Source organism: Lissotriton helveticus, chromosome 4_1, assembly GCF_964261635.1.
Source record: "Lissotriton helveticus chromosome 4_1, aLisHel1.1, whole genome shotgun sequence".
Classification (NCBI taxonomy): Eukaryota; Metazoa; Chordata; class Amphibia; order Caudata; family Salamandridae; genus Lissotriton; species Lissotriton helveticus.
The window spans coordinates 415,380,254-415,399,255 of NC_136063.1; the positions used below are offsets into that span (position 1 = coordinate 415,380,254).

General features: G+C 44.5%; 1 protein-coding gene across 1 annotated transcript in view; it reads right to left on the minus strand.

Annotated features, from left to right (window-relative positions):
• The window catches only part of SPAG1 (sperm associated antigen 1), a 906,455-nt gene that overhangs the window by 259,264 nt on the left and 628,189 nt on the right, over positions 1-19,002 (minus strand). Inside the window, exon 14 of the mRNA XM_078686952.1 lies at positions 5,894-6,042. Coding sequence (XP_078543078.1) covers positions 5,894-6,042 — 149 coding nt within the window. The remainder of the gene's footprint in view (positions 1-5,893; positions 6,043-19,002) is intronic.

A 19,002-nucleotide genomic window follows, 5' to 3' on the forward strand; every position in this document is an offset into this window, starting at 1 on the left:
AACTGGATCCTCAGGTGTTTTCTCGCCTGTCGGAGTTTTGGGGCCCTTTTTATGTGGACCTCTTTCACGGCTGGACCATCAACTTCCGAGGTTCTTCAGTTGGCGCCCGGACCCTCTGGCGGAGGCGACGGATGCTTTTCTGCAGGACTGGTCCAAAGAGAACGGATATGCGTTTCCCCCGTTCTCCATGATAACGTGGGTGTCTGCGTTGTTGCGACGCCAAGTGGCGGACGTAGTCCTGATCACTCCATGGTGGAGATCGCAAGTCTGGTTTCCAGTTCTTCTGGAACTTTCCTGGGATTTTCCGATCCTACTCCCCCACTCTCCTCACATTCTGCTCATTCCGGACCGTAATTCCCCACAGGTTGGTCCAGGAGGGGTCCCTGAGACTGATGGCCTGGAGGATCTCCGGCGTCGCTGGACGCTCCCTGGCCTTTCGGGGAAAGCTGAGGACCTGCTCTCCAAGGCATGGGCTGATAGCACGACCAGGAGGTACAGGTCAGCCTGGCATCGATGGAGTCGTTGGTGTGTGCGACGGGCTGTCGATCCCGTAGGGGCAGATGTAGTTCATGTCCTTAACTTTCTGGCAAGTTTGGCGGAGGATGGGTTGGCGTATCGGTCAATTAATACCTTCCGCTCGGCAATCTCGGCTGGTCACGTGGTGGTCCTGGGATCTCCGGTGGGGGAGCACCCTTTAGTGTGTCATCTCCTGCGGGGGATTCGCCTCTCGCTTCCTCCGGAGCCACGCTACTGCGTCCTTTGGGATGTGAACAGGGTGTTGAACCTTTTTCTTTCTTGGCAACCGAATAGGTTTCTGTCTCGCAAGGAGATATCGGCCAAGTTGGCTATGCTGTTGTGCCTGGTGTCATGCAGATGAGTGTCTGATGTGCGTGCTTTGGATATCTCGGCCAGGGTTTTCTCGCCGGATGGTGTTTCCTTTTCAGTAAGTAGACGGACGAAATCGCACACGAGAGTTATTTCTTATCCGGCTTTTCTGGACTCCCCTAAGTTGTGCGTGGTGCAGTGTCTCCGTCTTTATGAAGAGATGACTGATGAATCTCCCCCGCCGGGCGAAAGACAGCTGCTCATTGCGTTACGCAGGCCGTACAAGGCAGTTTCTTCCCCGACGATCGCCAGATGGGTGCGTTGGGTGATGCAGGAGGCGGGGATTGATACCAAACAGTTTGGTGCCAATTCAGCCAGAGGTGCGATGGCCTCGAAAGCATTTGCCCTAGGGGCACGCCTGGAGGATCTGATGCGAGCGGCCGATTGGTCCTAAGATTCCACTTTCAAAAGATTCTATTTCAAGCCAGTGTTGGAATTAGCGAGGGTAGTTGTCGACAAGCTTTGAACTAGCATAATCCGAAGCCTCCGGTCCTGCCAATGAAAATTTGCCCAGCCTTGGTGCTGGTAAGTTTCAATTCTATTAAGGACTCGGAGGCGAGGATTATCCCTCCCAATGACTTCAAGGAAGTGGACCCTCCCCGTATGGTGGTAACTGTTACATGTTTTCTGGTATTGCTTTGTTTCAGCTTTCTTTGTTGAGTTGGTTTGGTTGGTCAGAGGTACAGTCATTGACACTGCCTCTTTTGCAGGAAATGATGGTCCCAAACAGAATGCATGAAAACTGTTCAACGTGTGCTTCACGCTAAGGAAGAGGAACCAGCGTTGAGACATTATGGGAGCTGGCAGGAGTGCAGACATAATGGAAGGACTCATGTTGGAACTCTGTTTTTTCCCAAGTGTTCATGGGAAATGTAGTTTTGTTTGGTTGTTTTTTCACTGCTGTGCAAAGAATAAAGCGAAGAGAGAAGGCATAATCCTCGCCTCCGAGTCCTTAATAGAATTGAAACTTACCAGCACCAAGGCTGGGCAAATTTTCATTCCTTATATATCTCAAACTCCTATATAGCGAACAGCTAGCTAGAAGAAGTGTAAATTGCACTACCCGTCCCCTTTAAGACAGTACTAGGTTCACAACAGATTTGCCCCGCCACCTCTTTAACTTGCCTTGGCCAGTGAACCACTGAGAGCGTGGATAAACTGTGACGGACTGGTTCAGGAATAATTGTCACTCATGGACAGGTCTTAACTCTTTGAAATGACTGCTTTGCCCCACATATTGTACATATTTCAAAGCTACACATAGCAAATCCATTGCTCCTTTTTCAAAAATGTTCGGCAGTACCATCATACATTTATATTGGCAGGGAAAACTCCACAGGATTGGGAAAATTTGTTCAGTCGGTTTATGATGAAGGGCTAGAAATGGCGGATGATAAACGATATTAATTGAAAGACCCAAAACTTGGATAGATGGACGCACTCCTATTTTAATTAAAGCGAATACAAGTTTAAATGAAGGTAAGTGGTGCAAGTGGGTAAATCCTCCTGAGTATGAGGATAACGTTAAACGCCAAAAAATGCTGACCTCACCAAATGAGGGGCGTCTCCCATTTGTACTCAAGCAAGAAAAGATACTCCAGTTAATCACTCTTGGTGATTTTGTTTCTCAATGAGCTTTATTTTGATTGTAAATTCTTCATCAATGTTGTCATTCGTAATTCATTCATTACAATGATCCTCATAAGGTAATGTAGTTGACATTCACATTCCCCCTATGCATTTCAGGCGATTTGCCGTTCATCAGGGGCTTGATTATATAAAACGTAAATCCGTTCTGCTGTGAAACATCAAAACGTAGTGGAAGTAGCCGTATTGTGAAAGAGTAAACGTGAAAGGCCTCATTCCAAAGATGTTAGTGCAAATGCAAATACTCAAGCAAGTATCTTTTCTTGCCTGAGTGCAAATGGGAGACGCCCCTCATTTGGTGAGGTCAGCGCTTTTAAAACTATATTGACATCCCTGCTTATTATGATTAACGACTGGCTATTCGGACAATAGGACGACCCAGCACACCGGCTGAAACTCTAAGGCTCCCTAGAAATGAACCTAATATCCATGTTATATGGTGGCCAGAAATATACAATCCTTCACCCTGTCACCAAAGTAGATACTTACTGCTGCCCTGGAGTCCTATAGTGGATGGGGCTGGATATAATCGTATGCAGAAGACTGGCAGGAAACTAGTTACAGCATACTACTGGCTTACCTGGTTTCAATAATGGGTTCACATTGGAATAGCCATTCATATTAAAACGTTTCTGGCTCTTAATGAGTAATTTGGCTACACTAATGCCAAAATCTTCAAATACCTTCAGTTGTGCCATGCCATAGAAGCGCCCACAAATGTGGTTTGAACCCCCTTCACAGATTTAGCCCACTGGAGGCTAAAATAACAGTGGAAGGTCTTGGGAGAAAAAAAACATATCACAAATATCTAGTACATTAGTTATCAATGCACTCAATAAGAACAAAGTACTTAATTCACAATGCGTGGCAGATATAGGACCATTAGGAGATGATGGCCCCCGCGAGCACAAGTCCTTGTGATTTAACTACCCTCAATCCGATTCAAGTATCTACACAGAGTATATTATTCCCCAGAACAACTCTGGACAATGACCAGGAGCATATAATCGGAACGTTAAAAAATGTAGAGATGCACTCGGGGATTTTTTTCATATAATATGAGGATATGCAATAATTTAAAGGTGCTGAGGTAGGATCTGCAAGGTGCTGACTTAAGGAATTAGGCTGGCCAATCTTTCTCTCCCAAAAAATGGTGCTCTTGGGAGTGATGCACAAAGAAGAAAATACAAAGAGGTAACACTCATTTGTAGAATTGGGATTATTGCTGGCTAAACAAAATATAGCAAAGCATTGGAGATCCAAAACAACACTCCCAATATGAGAATGGCAGAGAGAAATGGATAGATAAACTTCTGCTTAACTTACCATATATAAATTGAGAGGGAGTCAATGCAAACACAATAGGCTATGGGAGACATAGCTGGAATATTTTAAAATAACAGTGGCATTAGACAACTTCACTTCAAAAGAATGTGGTAATGTACCTATTTTCCTTCACAAAAGAGGTACGAGTACTTACATGCCATGTTGTATTACCTGGGGAAAAATGCCCATACAGAGCCATAATACTAAATGTCAATACATATTGTGTAAATTGATAGCTATGTTTTAATGCCAATAAAATGTAATATTAAACAAAAACATTTGGGGATGTAAATTGCCTCCTTTGAACCCACGGCCACTAAGAAATTACGGCATATAACATATTGATGCACTGTAGAATTCAGGCTGGCACGATTGATTCTATTCTTGGTAAACAAAACATAGTTCTAGTAAAAGACTGAGGCCTAAAGATTTTCAAGGTTATCCATAACCTCATGAATATGCTCCCACAGAATAAAACTGTCCACAGATGCTAAACCATGCAAGTGCTACAAACATGTTTTGGTTTGTATCAACATCCCAAACTGTGCTAAACCCTTATTTAATTCAGTGCCCCACAGGTCGTCTATGTCAATAAAGGTCTCTTCTGTAGAAAAAAAAGATATCTCCAGACAGACATTTATTTTAATCAATGGGGAATAATGTGTCATATTGTGCCAGAGTGCCAATCCCTGGAGTAAGCCTTAACTGACCAACTAAGCTACCCTCCGTGATTGAAGAGTGCAAAGCATCCTGGGACATCAGTGGAAAATAACAGTTGCCATCAAGAACACTGACATGTAATCAGTGACGGGCCCCACAGAAAAAGTTTCACAGACATGATTCAACTTAAGCCAAAATCGCTTGGGGATCAGAAAATACACCATCCTTCTCATTATAGTCCCTAGAATACATTGAGCTGAGTATATCAAAGTCAATCTCTTTGGGTAGTATTCAAAGAATATGGCTCCCACAGGCTTCTTCCCACTGCTGCTCAGAATAAATAAGGTGGACACAAAATGAAAAGCACATTTGATGAACTCTACATTCTGGTGTAATCCCTATGTGAGATTATCAGACTGAAGAGGTACAACTCATCTAATGTTGTGGGACTTACTCTTTTAAGCCAAGGCAGTAATATAGGTCTCTAGTGAGGGACAACTGTTTTAGTTCCAAAAAAGAACTCCCACAACATCAGATGTCTTTGGTAAGTGAGGAACAGTGTAATACCGGTCTTCCGAAGTGTTTGTGTGCATGATCACTCTCGACAAGATCATATCGGACAGAAAGTGCTCATTGTTGGCACAACCAACAACTGAACTAAAGGTCCCAATGCCACCTTTGCTAAACAGATCAGACTCCTTTGAGAGAATATTCTTCAACTTCATATTTTTTTGCTGCCATTCAAAAACATGAACAGCATATTGCCCTGGAGCCTTGGCAACTAATTTTGGAAATGCTGCCTATTTTCAAAATGACTTTACTTGCTTGAAGGCTTTCCTCGGAAGAAATACAATGATCTAACTCTCTAGGGTAATATTTATGATTACCAGCAATTTTGGCTAAAGGCAAAGGCCAACATTAGTGAAGAGGAACAACTATGGCAACCTCTTCCTTTTCTGAGAGTTTTACAAAAAACCTCAACGCAAACAAGTGCCACCAATGATCTGAACATATACAATGCCAAAAGACACAGATGTTTCAGCTGCAATAGTAGTAAATAAAACACTAAATTTGTAGTTTAAGAAGCCTAGAGGAGCTTGGGGACTCATAGCATATAGAAACTCCCTGCATGGAAAATATGAGGATAATTTCTATACAAATGGTATCCCTTTAACTGTTATCCTCTGAGCAAACAACTTTCATATAGAATCATGAAAGTATAACAACTTTAGATGCTATATTTAGAGGAATAAAAGTAAACACATTATTAGGTTTAACAGTGTCTTTCTAATGTGAATGGCATTAAAACATTGAATCGTAATTATCTTTTAAACACTGAATATAACTGACCATGCAAACGTTGTATCTCACTTACTGCTAATCTGCGGGGGATCTTTAGCTTTACTGGAGGAATCAGAATTTCCAGTCCATCGATGTGACTGAGCTGACACAGGTACAGCTGGAATAGGGGGTAGTTTTTCTCTCCAATTTACTCCATCAAGGTCCATTAAAGTTCTTGTTATTCTGGAACAAAAACAGTGTAGTTGAAAATATGCATACACTAACCCTAATGCGCTTAGACAAATAGGACATTTATAGCATACATGGACAGATTGTGGACAAGAGTCTACAAGTCCTATCATGTTTATGAACTCTTTAGTAACGAAAGCAATTGTAATTTCCACAGTACACTAAATTACCCTCATGGAGGTGGAAAATCTAACAATATGGACCAGTTTGAAGCACTGTAGTTCAGGTTAGGGGCATGACAGATGATGTGTCATGTGAGATGGCCTTGCAAAATGCTTGGAAGATTCACAGATGTTTACCTGTGTAGGTATTCTAAAACAATTTGTACGGTTGGAGGAACTTTGTTTAGAGGACAGAAATTGTTGAGGAGGGGAACATACTTTACAACGCAACTTTTACCCCGCACTACCATTACAACGCAACCATGACAACGCAAGTCATTACAACGCAAGTCATTACAACGCAAGTCATTACAACGACTTGCGCTGGAGGGCGCTGTAGGATAGGGAATAGCTTAACTTTGTATCCAACACCTTCCCTACTATCCACGGGGACTGGAGTTGGAATAGAAAATTAAACTATTCCACTATCCAACGCCCTCCCAACGCAAGTCGTTGTAACGACTTGCGTTGTAAAAACTGCGTTGTAATGGCATGTGTGGTAAAAGCATGCGTTGTGATGTCATACAACCGTTGAGGAACACACTTAAATGTCACAAAGGCGTGAGCTAAGAGGCTTCTGCATACAGGAAAACATGTTCATGTGAAGAAAAAAAGTAGACAAAATGTAAAACGTGCAATGAAATACTTCCACCTGACTTATTCATTGCACATCCCATGTCAAGGAAAATTTTGCTGAGTAACACTCGTTATAGATATTCACACCTACTTTTTACTTGCCAGCTGTGGTTTAAAAACACACAAATGGGAGCGGGTGCAGACCGACGTTAAAACATGGTCCCGGATGCCTCTTAACATCTTTGGCCGGTCCGCCATCTTTAAGATGGTGGCGCTTCCACGCCTTTTATACCAATTGCAAAATTATCCCCACTCGGTGCCGGCTTCCTGGTTTCGGCGAGTGAACTCGGTCCTGGGGCAATTCCTGTGGGCCGGGGGTTCGGCCAGGGTGGCGTTACGCACGTACTTCCTCTCTACATACTGTGGGGGACTCGCCACCTCGGACCTTCTGTCCTACTACCAGGCAGCTCATCTCCTCGTCCTTAATGACTGGTGGTATGGTGATAGAGGCGACCCGGCATATGCATTAGAGCGTGCACTTATGGGCGATAATACCCTCCATATGCTTCTCTACTCCGCCCGGCTGCGTCGGGGCTTGCCTAGTGTTACGAAGACAGTCTTCCTTGTTTGGCGTCAGGCATTGCGACGCATGGGCTGGTGGGGTAGGCTGACGGCGGAAACGCCGCTGTGGCGTAATGGCAGGTTGCCAGCCCTGGCCTCCTTGCCGGGTTTTGGTGGCTGGGATGCAATCGGGATATCGTCGCTGGGTGATGTGCTGTCTGGTGCTGCTCTTAAGTCGTTCCAGGTCCTAAGTGAGGAGTTCCACTTGCCGCGGACTCAGTTCTTCCGTTACCTGCAGCTGCGGCATGCACTCACACCGTACATTGCCGACCTGGAGTCGCTCCCCGACTTTAGCCCCATTGAGGCGAAGCTGTTCATGGGGGAGCTTGGGGAAAAAAAGGTGTCCCGCATTTACCAGACTATGGTCACCCACTGCGCCTCCGACCTTCTTCCCCTGCGGACGGCATGGGAAGCTGATGTCGGGTCACTAGACGAAGATGACTGGCGAGAGGCCCTGGAATCCCCGCGTGGGACGGCGATCGCGATGAGGCTCAGGTTCATCCAATTTAAGGTCCTCCACAGGGCCTACTTTACGCGTGAACGCCTCTGGAAGGCTGGACTGATTGCATCGCCGGAATGCTTGCGTTGTGGTGCGGAGGTTGGCTCGCTGCTCCATACCCTGTGGCTGTGTCCTAGGCTTGCTGGCTTTTGGAGAGGTGTGTGGAGCTGTTTGTCTGAAGTGTTAGGATGGGACTTGCCCCGAACACATCGCTTAGGTTTGCTTCATATTCTCGAGGGGGTGGGAGGGAATCGCTATAAGCGCCACCTACTGCTGTTGGGGTTGGTACTGGCCAAGAGAGACCTAGCGCGGGCGTGGAAGGATGAACGGGCTCCCCCCCTGTGTGTTTGGAGGGCGGGTCTGGACTTTTGCATGGGCCTGGAGCGCCCTATCTTTGAAGCGCGTGGGTGCCCCCGCAAACACTTTCGGATTTGGAAAAGATGGGCTGAGTATAGAGACTTGCCGCTTGACCCCCCCGTTGACCCTGAGGAAGAACTCTGAGCTTCCCCCTTAGTGTAGGCCTGTGTCTGGTGCCGGACCGACCACTCCATACGTCTTTACAGCTGTTTCTTCTTCGCATGTGCATGGGGTTAGGGAGGGATTGCGGGGTGGGATTGGTTGAGGGCGGTTGGGTGTTGGGGATGGGAATGGGTGGGAGTGGGTTGCTTAATAGCGATTGCAATATGTTTGACTCAGATTTCAATCCTGTTTTATGTGATGTCTTCATCTGCGTGGTGGTTTCTCCTGACTGTGGGGTACCACATTCATTGCCTTGCTTGATTATTCAATAAAATCTGTTGTGAAAAAAAAAAACACACAAAAAAACCTAGCTCAAGAACATTTGTGCTACTCAGGAAAAAAAAAATCCAACCTCAACTGGAAGGGATTGTCTCTCACCTTTGCAATGCTACTGCTCCCATCTCAAGGGCCACCAGTGACTGAAACGGTGCCAGAAAATGCTACTTCCCTCGCTATGTCTCTGTTGGCTTCCAGGTTCAGTATTAACAGCATCAATGCACTAGGCTTCATTGATGAAAACAAATCAATACCCATTGGCTGAAAGGAAGTAGTTAGATGCCATCCGGATGGTGAGCGAGTGCCAGGAATGGAGAAAATATCAATGATATCCTGATGTGCCACGTGTCCATAGCACTGCAAGGGCAGTACTGTAGACACGTCATGTAGATTTTTAGCACGAGAGAGGTCGCCCCTCTTGTTAAGGCAATTTTATAAGATTTCAAACTCCTGTTAACAATTGTTATATAAGTAGTCAACATGGAATTCTGAATTTCAGGGTTTGTCTCCCCAGTCCTTTGTAAAGTTGTACTGCTCTTATTACACTTAATTAAGTGGTGTACCTTTCTCTATCCAAAGATGCATACTTCAAGCTATAAGTTCATATTCTCCCCTAGTGCCTTGGTTACATTACCAGAAAGCCTAGTGCTGATACTCAAGCTAGTTTGGTTTCCAGCATCAGCAGTACCTGACATACCTACTATTTTGCAGCTGCTTCTATAATGTTAGATGATCATCCCAATTTCTGTTAATGGAACTTTTCATTGTCCTCAACTTCAAAATTTCTTACGGTATTCCCATTTAAGGCAAAATTCCTTCCATAACAGTCTTTCTGGTGGAAGCTCTTTCTACCTACAGATTCATCATCTGTTTATCACTAGGTGCCAGACTGGATCCGGAAACATTTGTAGGGGGTGCTTGACTATTTCAGGACCGGGAACAACATCTTGGTGACATCACTGGAGCCAAAAAGTATCCAACCTGGTGCATCAAAGTCAGTTTTCTGTCCATTTTTTCCATATCCTTAGAAGAAGAGACAAGGAATCTTTTTACCAGGCCTATGACTATGCTTCAGAACAAGGAAAATGGTGTGATTGTGATGAAGCTGCAGGTACAACATCCACGAGAAAGAACATTACTGAAGGTAAGTAACTTTTGCTTCTGATGGATACTTTTCCCTACAGCTTCCTCACCTGTTAACTAGATCCAAGAGCAGTACCTCCCTAGGTGCTGGGTCTGAAGGAATGGTCAAACAAGGAAATCCTTGAGCACTGAACATGTAAAATTGCCACTACTTATCACCTCTGAATCCTGGCAATAATGCTTGGTGGAGGTTTGAAGAAAGCCCATGACATTACCTGACAGATCTCAATGACAGGAACATCCCTGGCTGATGCTGAAGTGGAAGACTTTGCTCAGGTGGAATGTGCCTGAATTGCCTCTGGCAGCCCCCTTTTTGCAAGGGTGTGATTGGTTGCTGGACTAGGTGTGGGACTTATAGTAGGGTTAGGATTTCTATTGGAAGTAGGGACTAGGGCTACCTGTGCCATTGGTTGCATGGACTTGTTTTGGGACTACTGGTAGGGCTAGGGCTTTTATTGGACGTAGAGATCAGGGTTTTTTTAACTGATTGGGTGCTTGGACTAGGGCTAGGATTAACTACAAGGTCCTGGTCTCCTATTGGTTCTAGATTTTAGGGTTATCGTTGTGATTGGATAGTGTTAGGGCTTAGGTTCCCATTGGCTGAAGGGGTCACCTGATTACTAGGGCTATAAAAAAGGCCAGGGTTAGGGCGTCTCAGCCCGGGCAGAGAGGCTAAGGGCAGAGAGGACAAGGGTAGTTGCCTGTATGAGCCTGTTAAGGGCAGAGAGGACAAGGGCAGTTGCCTGTTTGAGCCTGTTCAAGACTGGTCGGGACTAGGGCCAGAAATGCTGCCTTTTTTCTCATTTAGCAATACCCAGCCCACACCATCCACATCCACAAACAGAGCAACACACTCACACCAAATGTACACCACGCACAACACTATGCACAGATTAATGTACCAGCATGCACAACAAACCCAACCAAACCACATCTACACACCCTACTATCCCAACTACCACACATATCCACCATCACCTACAAACAGTACACAACTCTATCCTATACCACTAACCAATACACTCATCACTAACACAACGCCAATCAACACCATACATAACTACATCCCATTCAGACACACTCTCCCTGCTGTAATCACAACCAACAGACTACCTTTTATCACTAACAAACATATAATGATCCTTCCATCAGTTGTCCAACAAACACCCTCCTCTCGCACAACACACACACTGCACACCTTCGTGCAGCCCTTCTGACCCCTGTCCGCCACAAACTTTCAAGACAATTCTTTTGACAACCTCTGCTGCCACTCCAGTAAGAAGAATCACCAACGATTCCTTAACTACTGGAAAATTTCTAGAAGAACTCAAAAAGTCATACATATGCCCTTTACTGAAGAAGACAAACTTGGACCCGCTGAACCCGGACAACTACAGACCCATTACAAATGGACCGTTCCTGGGTAAACTGATAGAAAGAGCAGCGTTTGTCCAGATATCACAATTCATTGAAGAGAATGACATACTTTCAGACTTCCAAACAGGATACCATCCGGGAAGAGGCACTGAATCTGCCCTCCTTGCCATCTGGGATGACTAAAGAATACAGTTGACCGCAACAGGGTTGCTGCGCTACTCCTCTTGGCCTCTCAGCTGCTTTTGACACGGTTGACCATGACACTCTGAAACAAAGACTCTATGAAGCCGGCATAGAGGGAACTGCTCTAGACTGGATCGCGTCCTACCTTCGAAACAGAACTAATGTCATCCATACCCCACCTTTCTCGTCCAAACCGTACTCCACAAAAGCAGGGGTCCCTCAAGGTTCTATCATCTCGCCCATGCTTTTCAACATCTACATGAAGTCATTACCAGTACTGATCAATAAATTTCACCTTACGTGCTATAACTATGCAGATGACACGCAAATACTCCAACTGGAATGCCCCAAAGACATTGGAAAATCACCAATTTTCAGCTGTCTCAGAGCGTGGATCAGTGGATGACCTGGAGCCATCTCAAATTGAATGCTTCAAAAACTGAAATACTCACGTGTGGAGATTGGAAACATTACAACCCGCTTGCCGCATGGCCTGATGAACTGGGATCACTTCCTAAAGTATCGAAGGTAGTAAGAAACCTCGGAATGACCATGGACTCCAAGCTGTCGATGAATGCCCAAGTGGATAAACTAGCAAGATCAAGCTTTGCTACTATAAAAACACTGCAACGTATTTTCCCTCATTTGGGATTTCTACACAAGGTCCAAGCTACCATTTCCCTTGTTCTGTCCAAACTTTATTACGCCAATAGCCTCTACCACAGATCGACCATGAAAAGACTAAAACGGATTCAGTACTCTGCTGCCAGACTACTCTTGCATATCAAACCGCGAGACCACATCTCCCCTGCCTTGAAAGCCCTGCATTGGGTTAACGGTTGCCAGAAGATCCACGTTCAAGCTGCTTTGTATCACCCACAAAGCAATACATGGAATTGGACCACTCTTCATCAGGAATAAAATCAAACACATTCAACAAAGGAACCTCCGCTCTAAAGGAGCAGCTCGCCTCAAAATCCCAGCATACAAGAAAAAAAAACATGGGTGGCACATCCTTCTCGGTTCAAGCAGTCAAACTATGGAACTCTTTCCCCCCCAACATAAGGTCCAGCGACAACCACCTTATCTTCAGAAAACTACTTAGGATTTGGCTCTTCCCCACATAAGCACCATACGCAAACAGAAATGTACAGCATATCCCTCTATACAAGCATTTCTTTCACTATAGATATGTACCTATCTTTGTGTATTACTTTGTATAAACATGTAAAATAACTATGTTGTTGAGAGAAAAAAATAATAAATAAATATCATCTTTGGTCAACATGTACATACTTCCATTGTGCATCCATGTACCTTCCATGTACTTGGATCTGTGTGTCTGTTACTTTTCTCCTGAAAAAGCATATCCAATGCACTACCCTATTGCTCATCCTGTGCCTCTATCAATATCTTTAATCTACATATACTTACCTCCTTTATGCATCTATATACTTTCAATGTAATTATGGATCTATATATTTATCACTTTCTTCTAATTTAGCATTTCCAATGCACTACCCTATTTCTCAGCCTATACTTCGCTCAATATATCTTCTAGCCCAACTTTGACTCTTCTCAAACTTCTACTACTCCTTCCAATGCACTACCCTATCTCTCATCCTATACATCTATCAATATATCCTCTACATCCACTCTCATTTATCCCAAACCCCATACCACTACTATGATTGCCAAAATAACCCTTTCTAGACTCTCTCCTACTCTACCCCTCCTTGCATCACCTGACACCTCTTTTACTATACCGATCCCCTAAAACAAACCTTTCTAAACTCTTCCCTCCGAGTCCTCCCCTCCAAAACTCCTTTTTACTCATCCAAAAGCCTCCTCCTACTGCTAAGACCTAAAAAAAAAAAATGCTTTACTCTTTTATCCCTCCACTATCCTTTTCGATCGAAATTAATATACTAACATGTTCACTTCTCAAATTCCATATTAAACTATACTAATATACTACCCAAATAACTGAATAACATATCCACTACTCAAATTACATCATATTTTTTTACTATACTAAATTTTCAACAGTAATCCTTTATGGGTTTCGGAGTGGCGTGCTAATCGCCAGAAAAGCGCTTCAACACCCATCAGGGGTAACAAGTGCTATATGAATGCAAATCTTTCTTACCCTTTTACCCCTCCGCTATCCTTCTCACTCCAAGTAACTGACTAATATTCACCACTGAAATTACTTCATATTTCACCATATTAATACACCACTAATCCTTTGTAGGCTTCCTGAATAGCGTGCGTCAACAAGTGCTATATAAATACAAACCTTTGTCCTCCTCAATCCTTCTGCTATCATTCCAAATCCAAATAACTGACTAACCTATCTACCACTTAAAATGTACTTGCATGTTTCACTATACTAATTCAACACTAATCCTCTATGGGTCACGGAGTAGCGTGCTACTCGCCGAAGAAGCGATTTGACGCCTCGTCAGGGGTAGTAAGCTCTTTATAAATGCAATTACAATACAATAAAATATTGGTACACACAATTCTCCATTGGGATGATTCAGCTTTTGGACTGCCTTGCCCTTCCAGCTGATCCTGTACCCCAAAAAGAGCTGGTTTTCAGACAATATGCCTTTAGTGCAGTCGATGTAGTAATTGACTGCACTTCCGGGGTCCAGCGAGTGTAGCCACTCCTCCTATTTGGAGGGGTTGGACCGTAAAAAGGGGTTAGGGTCCTAGATTATTTTAGATGGAAAGTGGTCACCATCTTGGGAAGGAAGACTACTTTAGCTCTCAGGACCAATCTGTCTGGAAAGAAGCAGGCGAGAGGACTTTTTACACTCAGAGCCTGCAAATTGCTGATGCTTCTCCCCAAAGCAATGGCTACTATAAAAAAAAATTTAAGAGGCAACACGCTGAGCTGCAATCTGTGTACTGGCTCAAAAGAAGCAACATTCAAAAAAGTCAACACAAGATTCAGATCCCATTGGAAAATAATAAAAGGGGACAAAGGTAAAAAGGGGGTCTGTCCTTTCAAAAGCATAATCAAAATCTGGGATTTGTACAGGTATAGTTGGTATGGGAGGTAGTGAAATGGAGACAAGGCTGCAATGTATTCGTTAACAGTACTGGCCAACAACTGATCAACGCTAGTGAGTAAGCGAAGCAAAGGGCATCTAATTGGCCGTCTTTTCAGGAGTCCACATAATGCTACAAACATCAGGTGGCAAATCTACTCCCCCTTCCAGACATTTTCTTGGAGGAGAGGCTATCAGCAGAAAGGCTCATGTGGACTAGATCGGACAGCAGCTGAAAAGAAACTAGAGGCACCTGCACAATTTAGAGGCATGAATATGGAGACTCTAGAGGTTGGAATGCAGAACCTATTCCTCTAAATGGGAGGGATGGTCCGCTCAGAGAGGAAGGAGTTACAGGGGACAAAGGGAGAGGTGCCATATCTGTGTCGGCAATTCCACAGTGAAGAAGACGACCTGGGGAATCTTCCTCAGGGATCAAGGGCATGAGAAGAAATGCACAGTGAAGTGGAAAAATTAACATGAACTGAAATGCATGCCTAAAGGCTCCCTGCACAGGATACTGGAGGGCACAGAACTGCGAGCAACTACTGCAAGTGGCGAACAGATCCACTTCAGGTGTGCATCACTGATCCACCCAAGGTGTGCATCACTGATCCACCCAAGGCGTGCATCACTGATCCACCCAAGGCGTGCATCACAGAGCAAGGATGTTCTGCGCTGCATACAGGTAGAGATGCCACTCATGGTCAACGAGTTGAAGCAGACTGAGACTGTCAGCCTTGGTGTTCAGAGAACTGGCTAGTTGGGTGGCAACTAGCCAGATCCCATGCTGGTGCACCCATGTCCAAATCCTCAGCGAATCTCAGAGAAGGTAAGACCCTCCCACTCCTTCCTTCTTGTTGATGTACCACCTTGTGGTAGTGTTGCCTTTTTAGATCTAACAAACTAATCAGAAACGCCATGCCCTCAGTTCAAGTAGGTTGATGTGTAGACCATGCTGTAGAGGGGACTACTGCACGTCCAAACCTTTTGAACATGGCATTCAGAAAGAATGCTGGAATGGCACCTGGTAGCGGGAACTGGAGGTAAGTCATAAGCAGCATCAAAACAGACCCACAAGAATATGGCAGGAGTCCTGGCGTATGGGCCCAAGGCCAACAGCACCGCAGACATCTCTTTGGTGAGCTGGAATTCCACCAACTCCGGTTCTGAAGACAACTCGGTGGGAAGCAGGGAATGTGTGGCAACATACCTTTTGAAGAAAAAGAACAATGTTTTCAGAACAATTAGGTGTGCTTCCTCTTTTTGTGCTTGTGATATTTCCCTCTCAAAGATTTGGAAGAGAGAGAAGATAAAGATCTAGATCAAAGCAGAGACCTGCATCGTGACGCATCACAGGCGTAAGCTATGCTAAGTTTCGCCTCTCTTTCTACAATAGCCTTGGGTTTAATACAGAAGCCTAGATCACATGATCTAGAGGCATGCCTCAAGCCCAAGGCATCACAATGAGGGTCTGTGATCGACATTTGCTCCTCAAAATTCCCACATGGCTTAAAACCTCATCTCTTTGGGAGACATACCCCTAGCACAATTTGACTTGTGAAGAAACTTTCTTAGAACAATGAGAGCAAGTTCTGGTTCCACGTGTAAGGGCTTAGTAAAAAAGGAGCTGATGCGTCGAGGTGGGGGCATTATGGCTCCAATAACATCACCAGAAAGCCACTTCCCATGTTGCTATGGACCCTTTACTGGTGTGGGAGAGCTATAGAAGTTTATGAATCCAGTTGGCATCTGAAAAGAAATCGTGAGGAATCTGCAGATTATCCATCAGAAGAAATAGTTACTTACTTGTAGTCCTTATCTTGAATTGTAGGAATTTTCATTGAAGTCATAAATGTTAGAAAAATTTCCCAATGCATTTGTGGACCCAATAACACCAACAATATAGGTCTTATAATAAATGGGATTCTGTAATCCCTGTAAAAATGCTTGTCTATAATTTCTTTATAATCAGCGACTAGTGACGCAATCAGTCACTGATTAGAAAGTAAAGATGTCAGAACTTGACTATTATGAGTTATTACAGTAGAGTTCTGACGTCACAATGCCTGCTGCCAGAGCCAGCAGCTGAGGTGAAAGCCATGTCAGGTCACGAAGCATAATTGAAGCAGCTATTTAAAGCAACGAAAACGGTGATAGAGCTAGATGTCATCAAGATTAAGCATCACTCCGTTTTGTGTTTCAGACAGACTGCATTTAAATTAGCACGCAGATTTTGGTGCAAGTGAAAACACATGGCACATGAAATATGAAATGAGGCCTAGTCAAATGCTTTTTAAAAGGGGCACTTTTGGTGCCTGCAAAGTGAAAGACATGAAATGAGGCCTGGTCAAAACGCTTTCAGTCTGAAATGCTTGTGCTGAATTAACATGTGTTTTTTGCAGTGTAGAAAAACTTGTGATTTCAGTTTCCTCTTTAGCTTTGAAGATAAAAATGGAATGTGTGTTCTCTCCTCCCAGCTCCTTTTACTTGTAATCTACACTCCCTGTTCCCGTCTCAAGAGACTTTGGCTTTGTTACATATTTAGACAATGCATATTCAGTTCATAACACTTCTTCTTAATAATGTGTATTAATTAATCAACCATGCACCAACACTACATGTGGGGAAAACGAACAAGTTACTTACCTTCGGTAACGCCTTTTCTGGTGGATTCAGTATCTGCCTGTGGTTTCCTCACCTTATGAATATCCCCTGCGCCAGCATTCCGCAGAAATTTTTCGTAGCTCTCCGCGCCGACGAGGTCGTCACAGCGTCATGGCTCTGCACGCGGCTCTGCATGACGTCACCAGAGCCAGAAGAAGACCACGTCGGCGTGATGACGTCAGTTCCACCCATTTTTTCTGTGCCACTGAGGCAAAACGAGCGAACAGACCATAGAGACCATGCATACAGAATTCACACAAATACACTCAGTGTATAATGAAATAAGAAAGCTTGCACTTCAAACAAGACAACAATAAACCAATAGAGGTAACAAAATCTTGAGTACACAAAAAAAGCTTTTATGGTATAAAAGGTTGAACAATGGGGAGGTGGGTGGGTCTGAGGAATCCACAGGCAGATACTGTATCCACCAGAAAAAACGTTACTGAAGGTAAGTAACTTGTTCTTCTGATGGATACATCTCCCTGTGGATTCCTCATCTTATGAATAGAATCCCACAGCAGTACCTCAACAGGAGGGCGGGTGTGCACCCTTCTATGCCAAAAAGTCCTGTAAAACAGAAAGCGCAAAATGGCCATCCCTTCTCACCTCAGAATCGAAGCAGTAATGCTTCGCGAAAGTGTGGAGGGAGGCTCAAGTTGCAGCTTTACATATGTCCAAACCAGGAACACCTCTAGACAATACAGAAGTAGATCATTTAGCCCTGGTGGAATGAGCTCGAATGCCTACAGGAGGCTCCTTACCAGCCAGGGAGTAGCGTATCTTGATGCACAAGATGATCCACCTGGATAAAGTGCGCTTGTGCCCCGCCTTGCCCTTCATACGACCAGCATATCCAACAAAGAGCTGGTCATCTTGACGGAAGTCCTTTGCTCTGTCCAGAGTAGAAGCTAATCGCCCTCTTTGGATCCAAACGATGAAGTCTCTCCTCCTCTTTGCCTGGGTGAGAGGGAGGATAGAAAGTAAGAAGGGTAATGGACTGACCTAGGTGGAAGGGAGTCACCACCACAGGCAGAAAAGAAGCCCTGGTCCTAAGTACCATTCTTTCAGCATGTATGCTCAGAAAAGGAGGCTTTGAACTCAAAGCCTGGAGCTAACTCACCCTCCTTGCCGAACTGATAGCTACCAGGAAGACCGTTTTACATGTCAAAAGCCTCAACGGACAACTATGCATAGGTTCGAACGTAGAACCCATAAAAAAAATTAACACCAGATTCAAATCCCACTGGGGCATAATAAAAGCAGTGGGAGGAAACATGTTTGTCAGCCCCTAATGAATCTTAAGACTATAGGAGACTTAAATAAAGAAGGCTGATCAGGTAAACACAACAATGCCGACAAATATCCTTTAACAGTGGACATAGTTCAATCCTGCTGGGCCAAATGAAGAGAAAAACAAAGAATATCAGAAAGATGGTGGAGTGTCGCCCGGCCGATAAAATAACGTCCATCACATCAGGCGGGAGAGAAAAAGAATACAAATTGCACCGTTCAATCTCCAGGCATCAAGGTACAGGCTCTGGAGTTAGGGGTGTAGAACTTGCCCCTCCATCTGAGAGAGGAGATCTGCCCTGAGAGGGAGACGGAGCGGAGGGTGCCACGAGATGTGAAGATCCATGTACCACACCCTTCTTTGCCAATCCGGGGCGATCAATGTAACTTGGGCCCGGTCTTGGCGAATCTTCCACAGAACCCAAACAATCAAGGGTATGGAAGGAAACGCGTAAAGGAGTTGCGAGCTCCAACTCAACTGAAACGCGTCCCCCAACGTTTCCTGCCTCAGAAACTGGAGACTGCAGAATGACAGGCAGTGCGCGTTCTCTAGAGTGGCAAACAGGTCCACCCGAGGAGT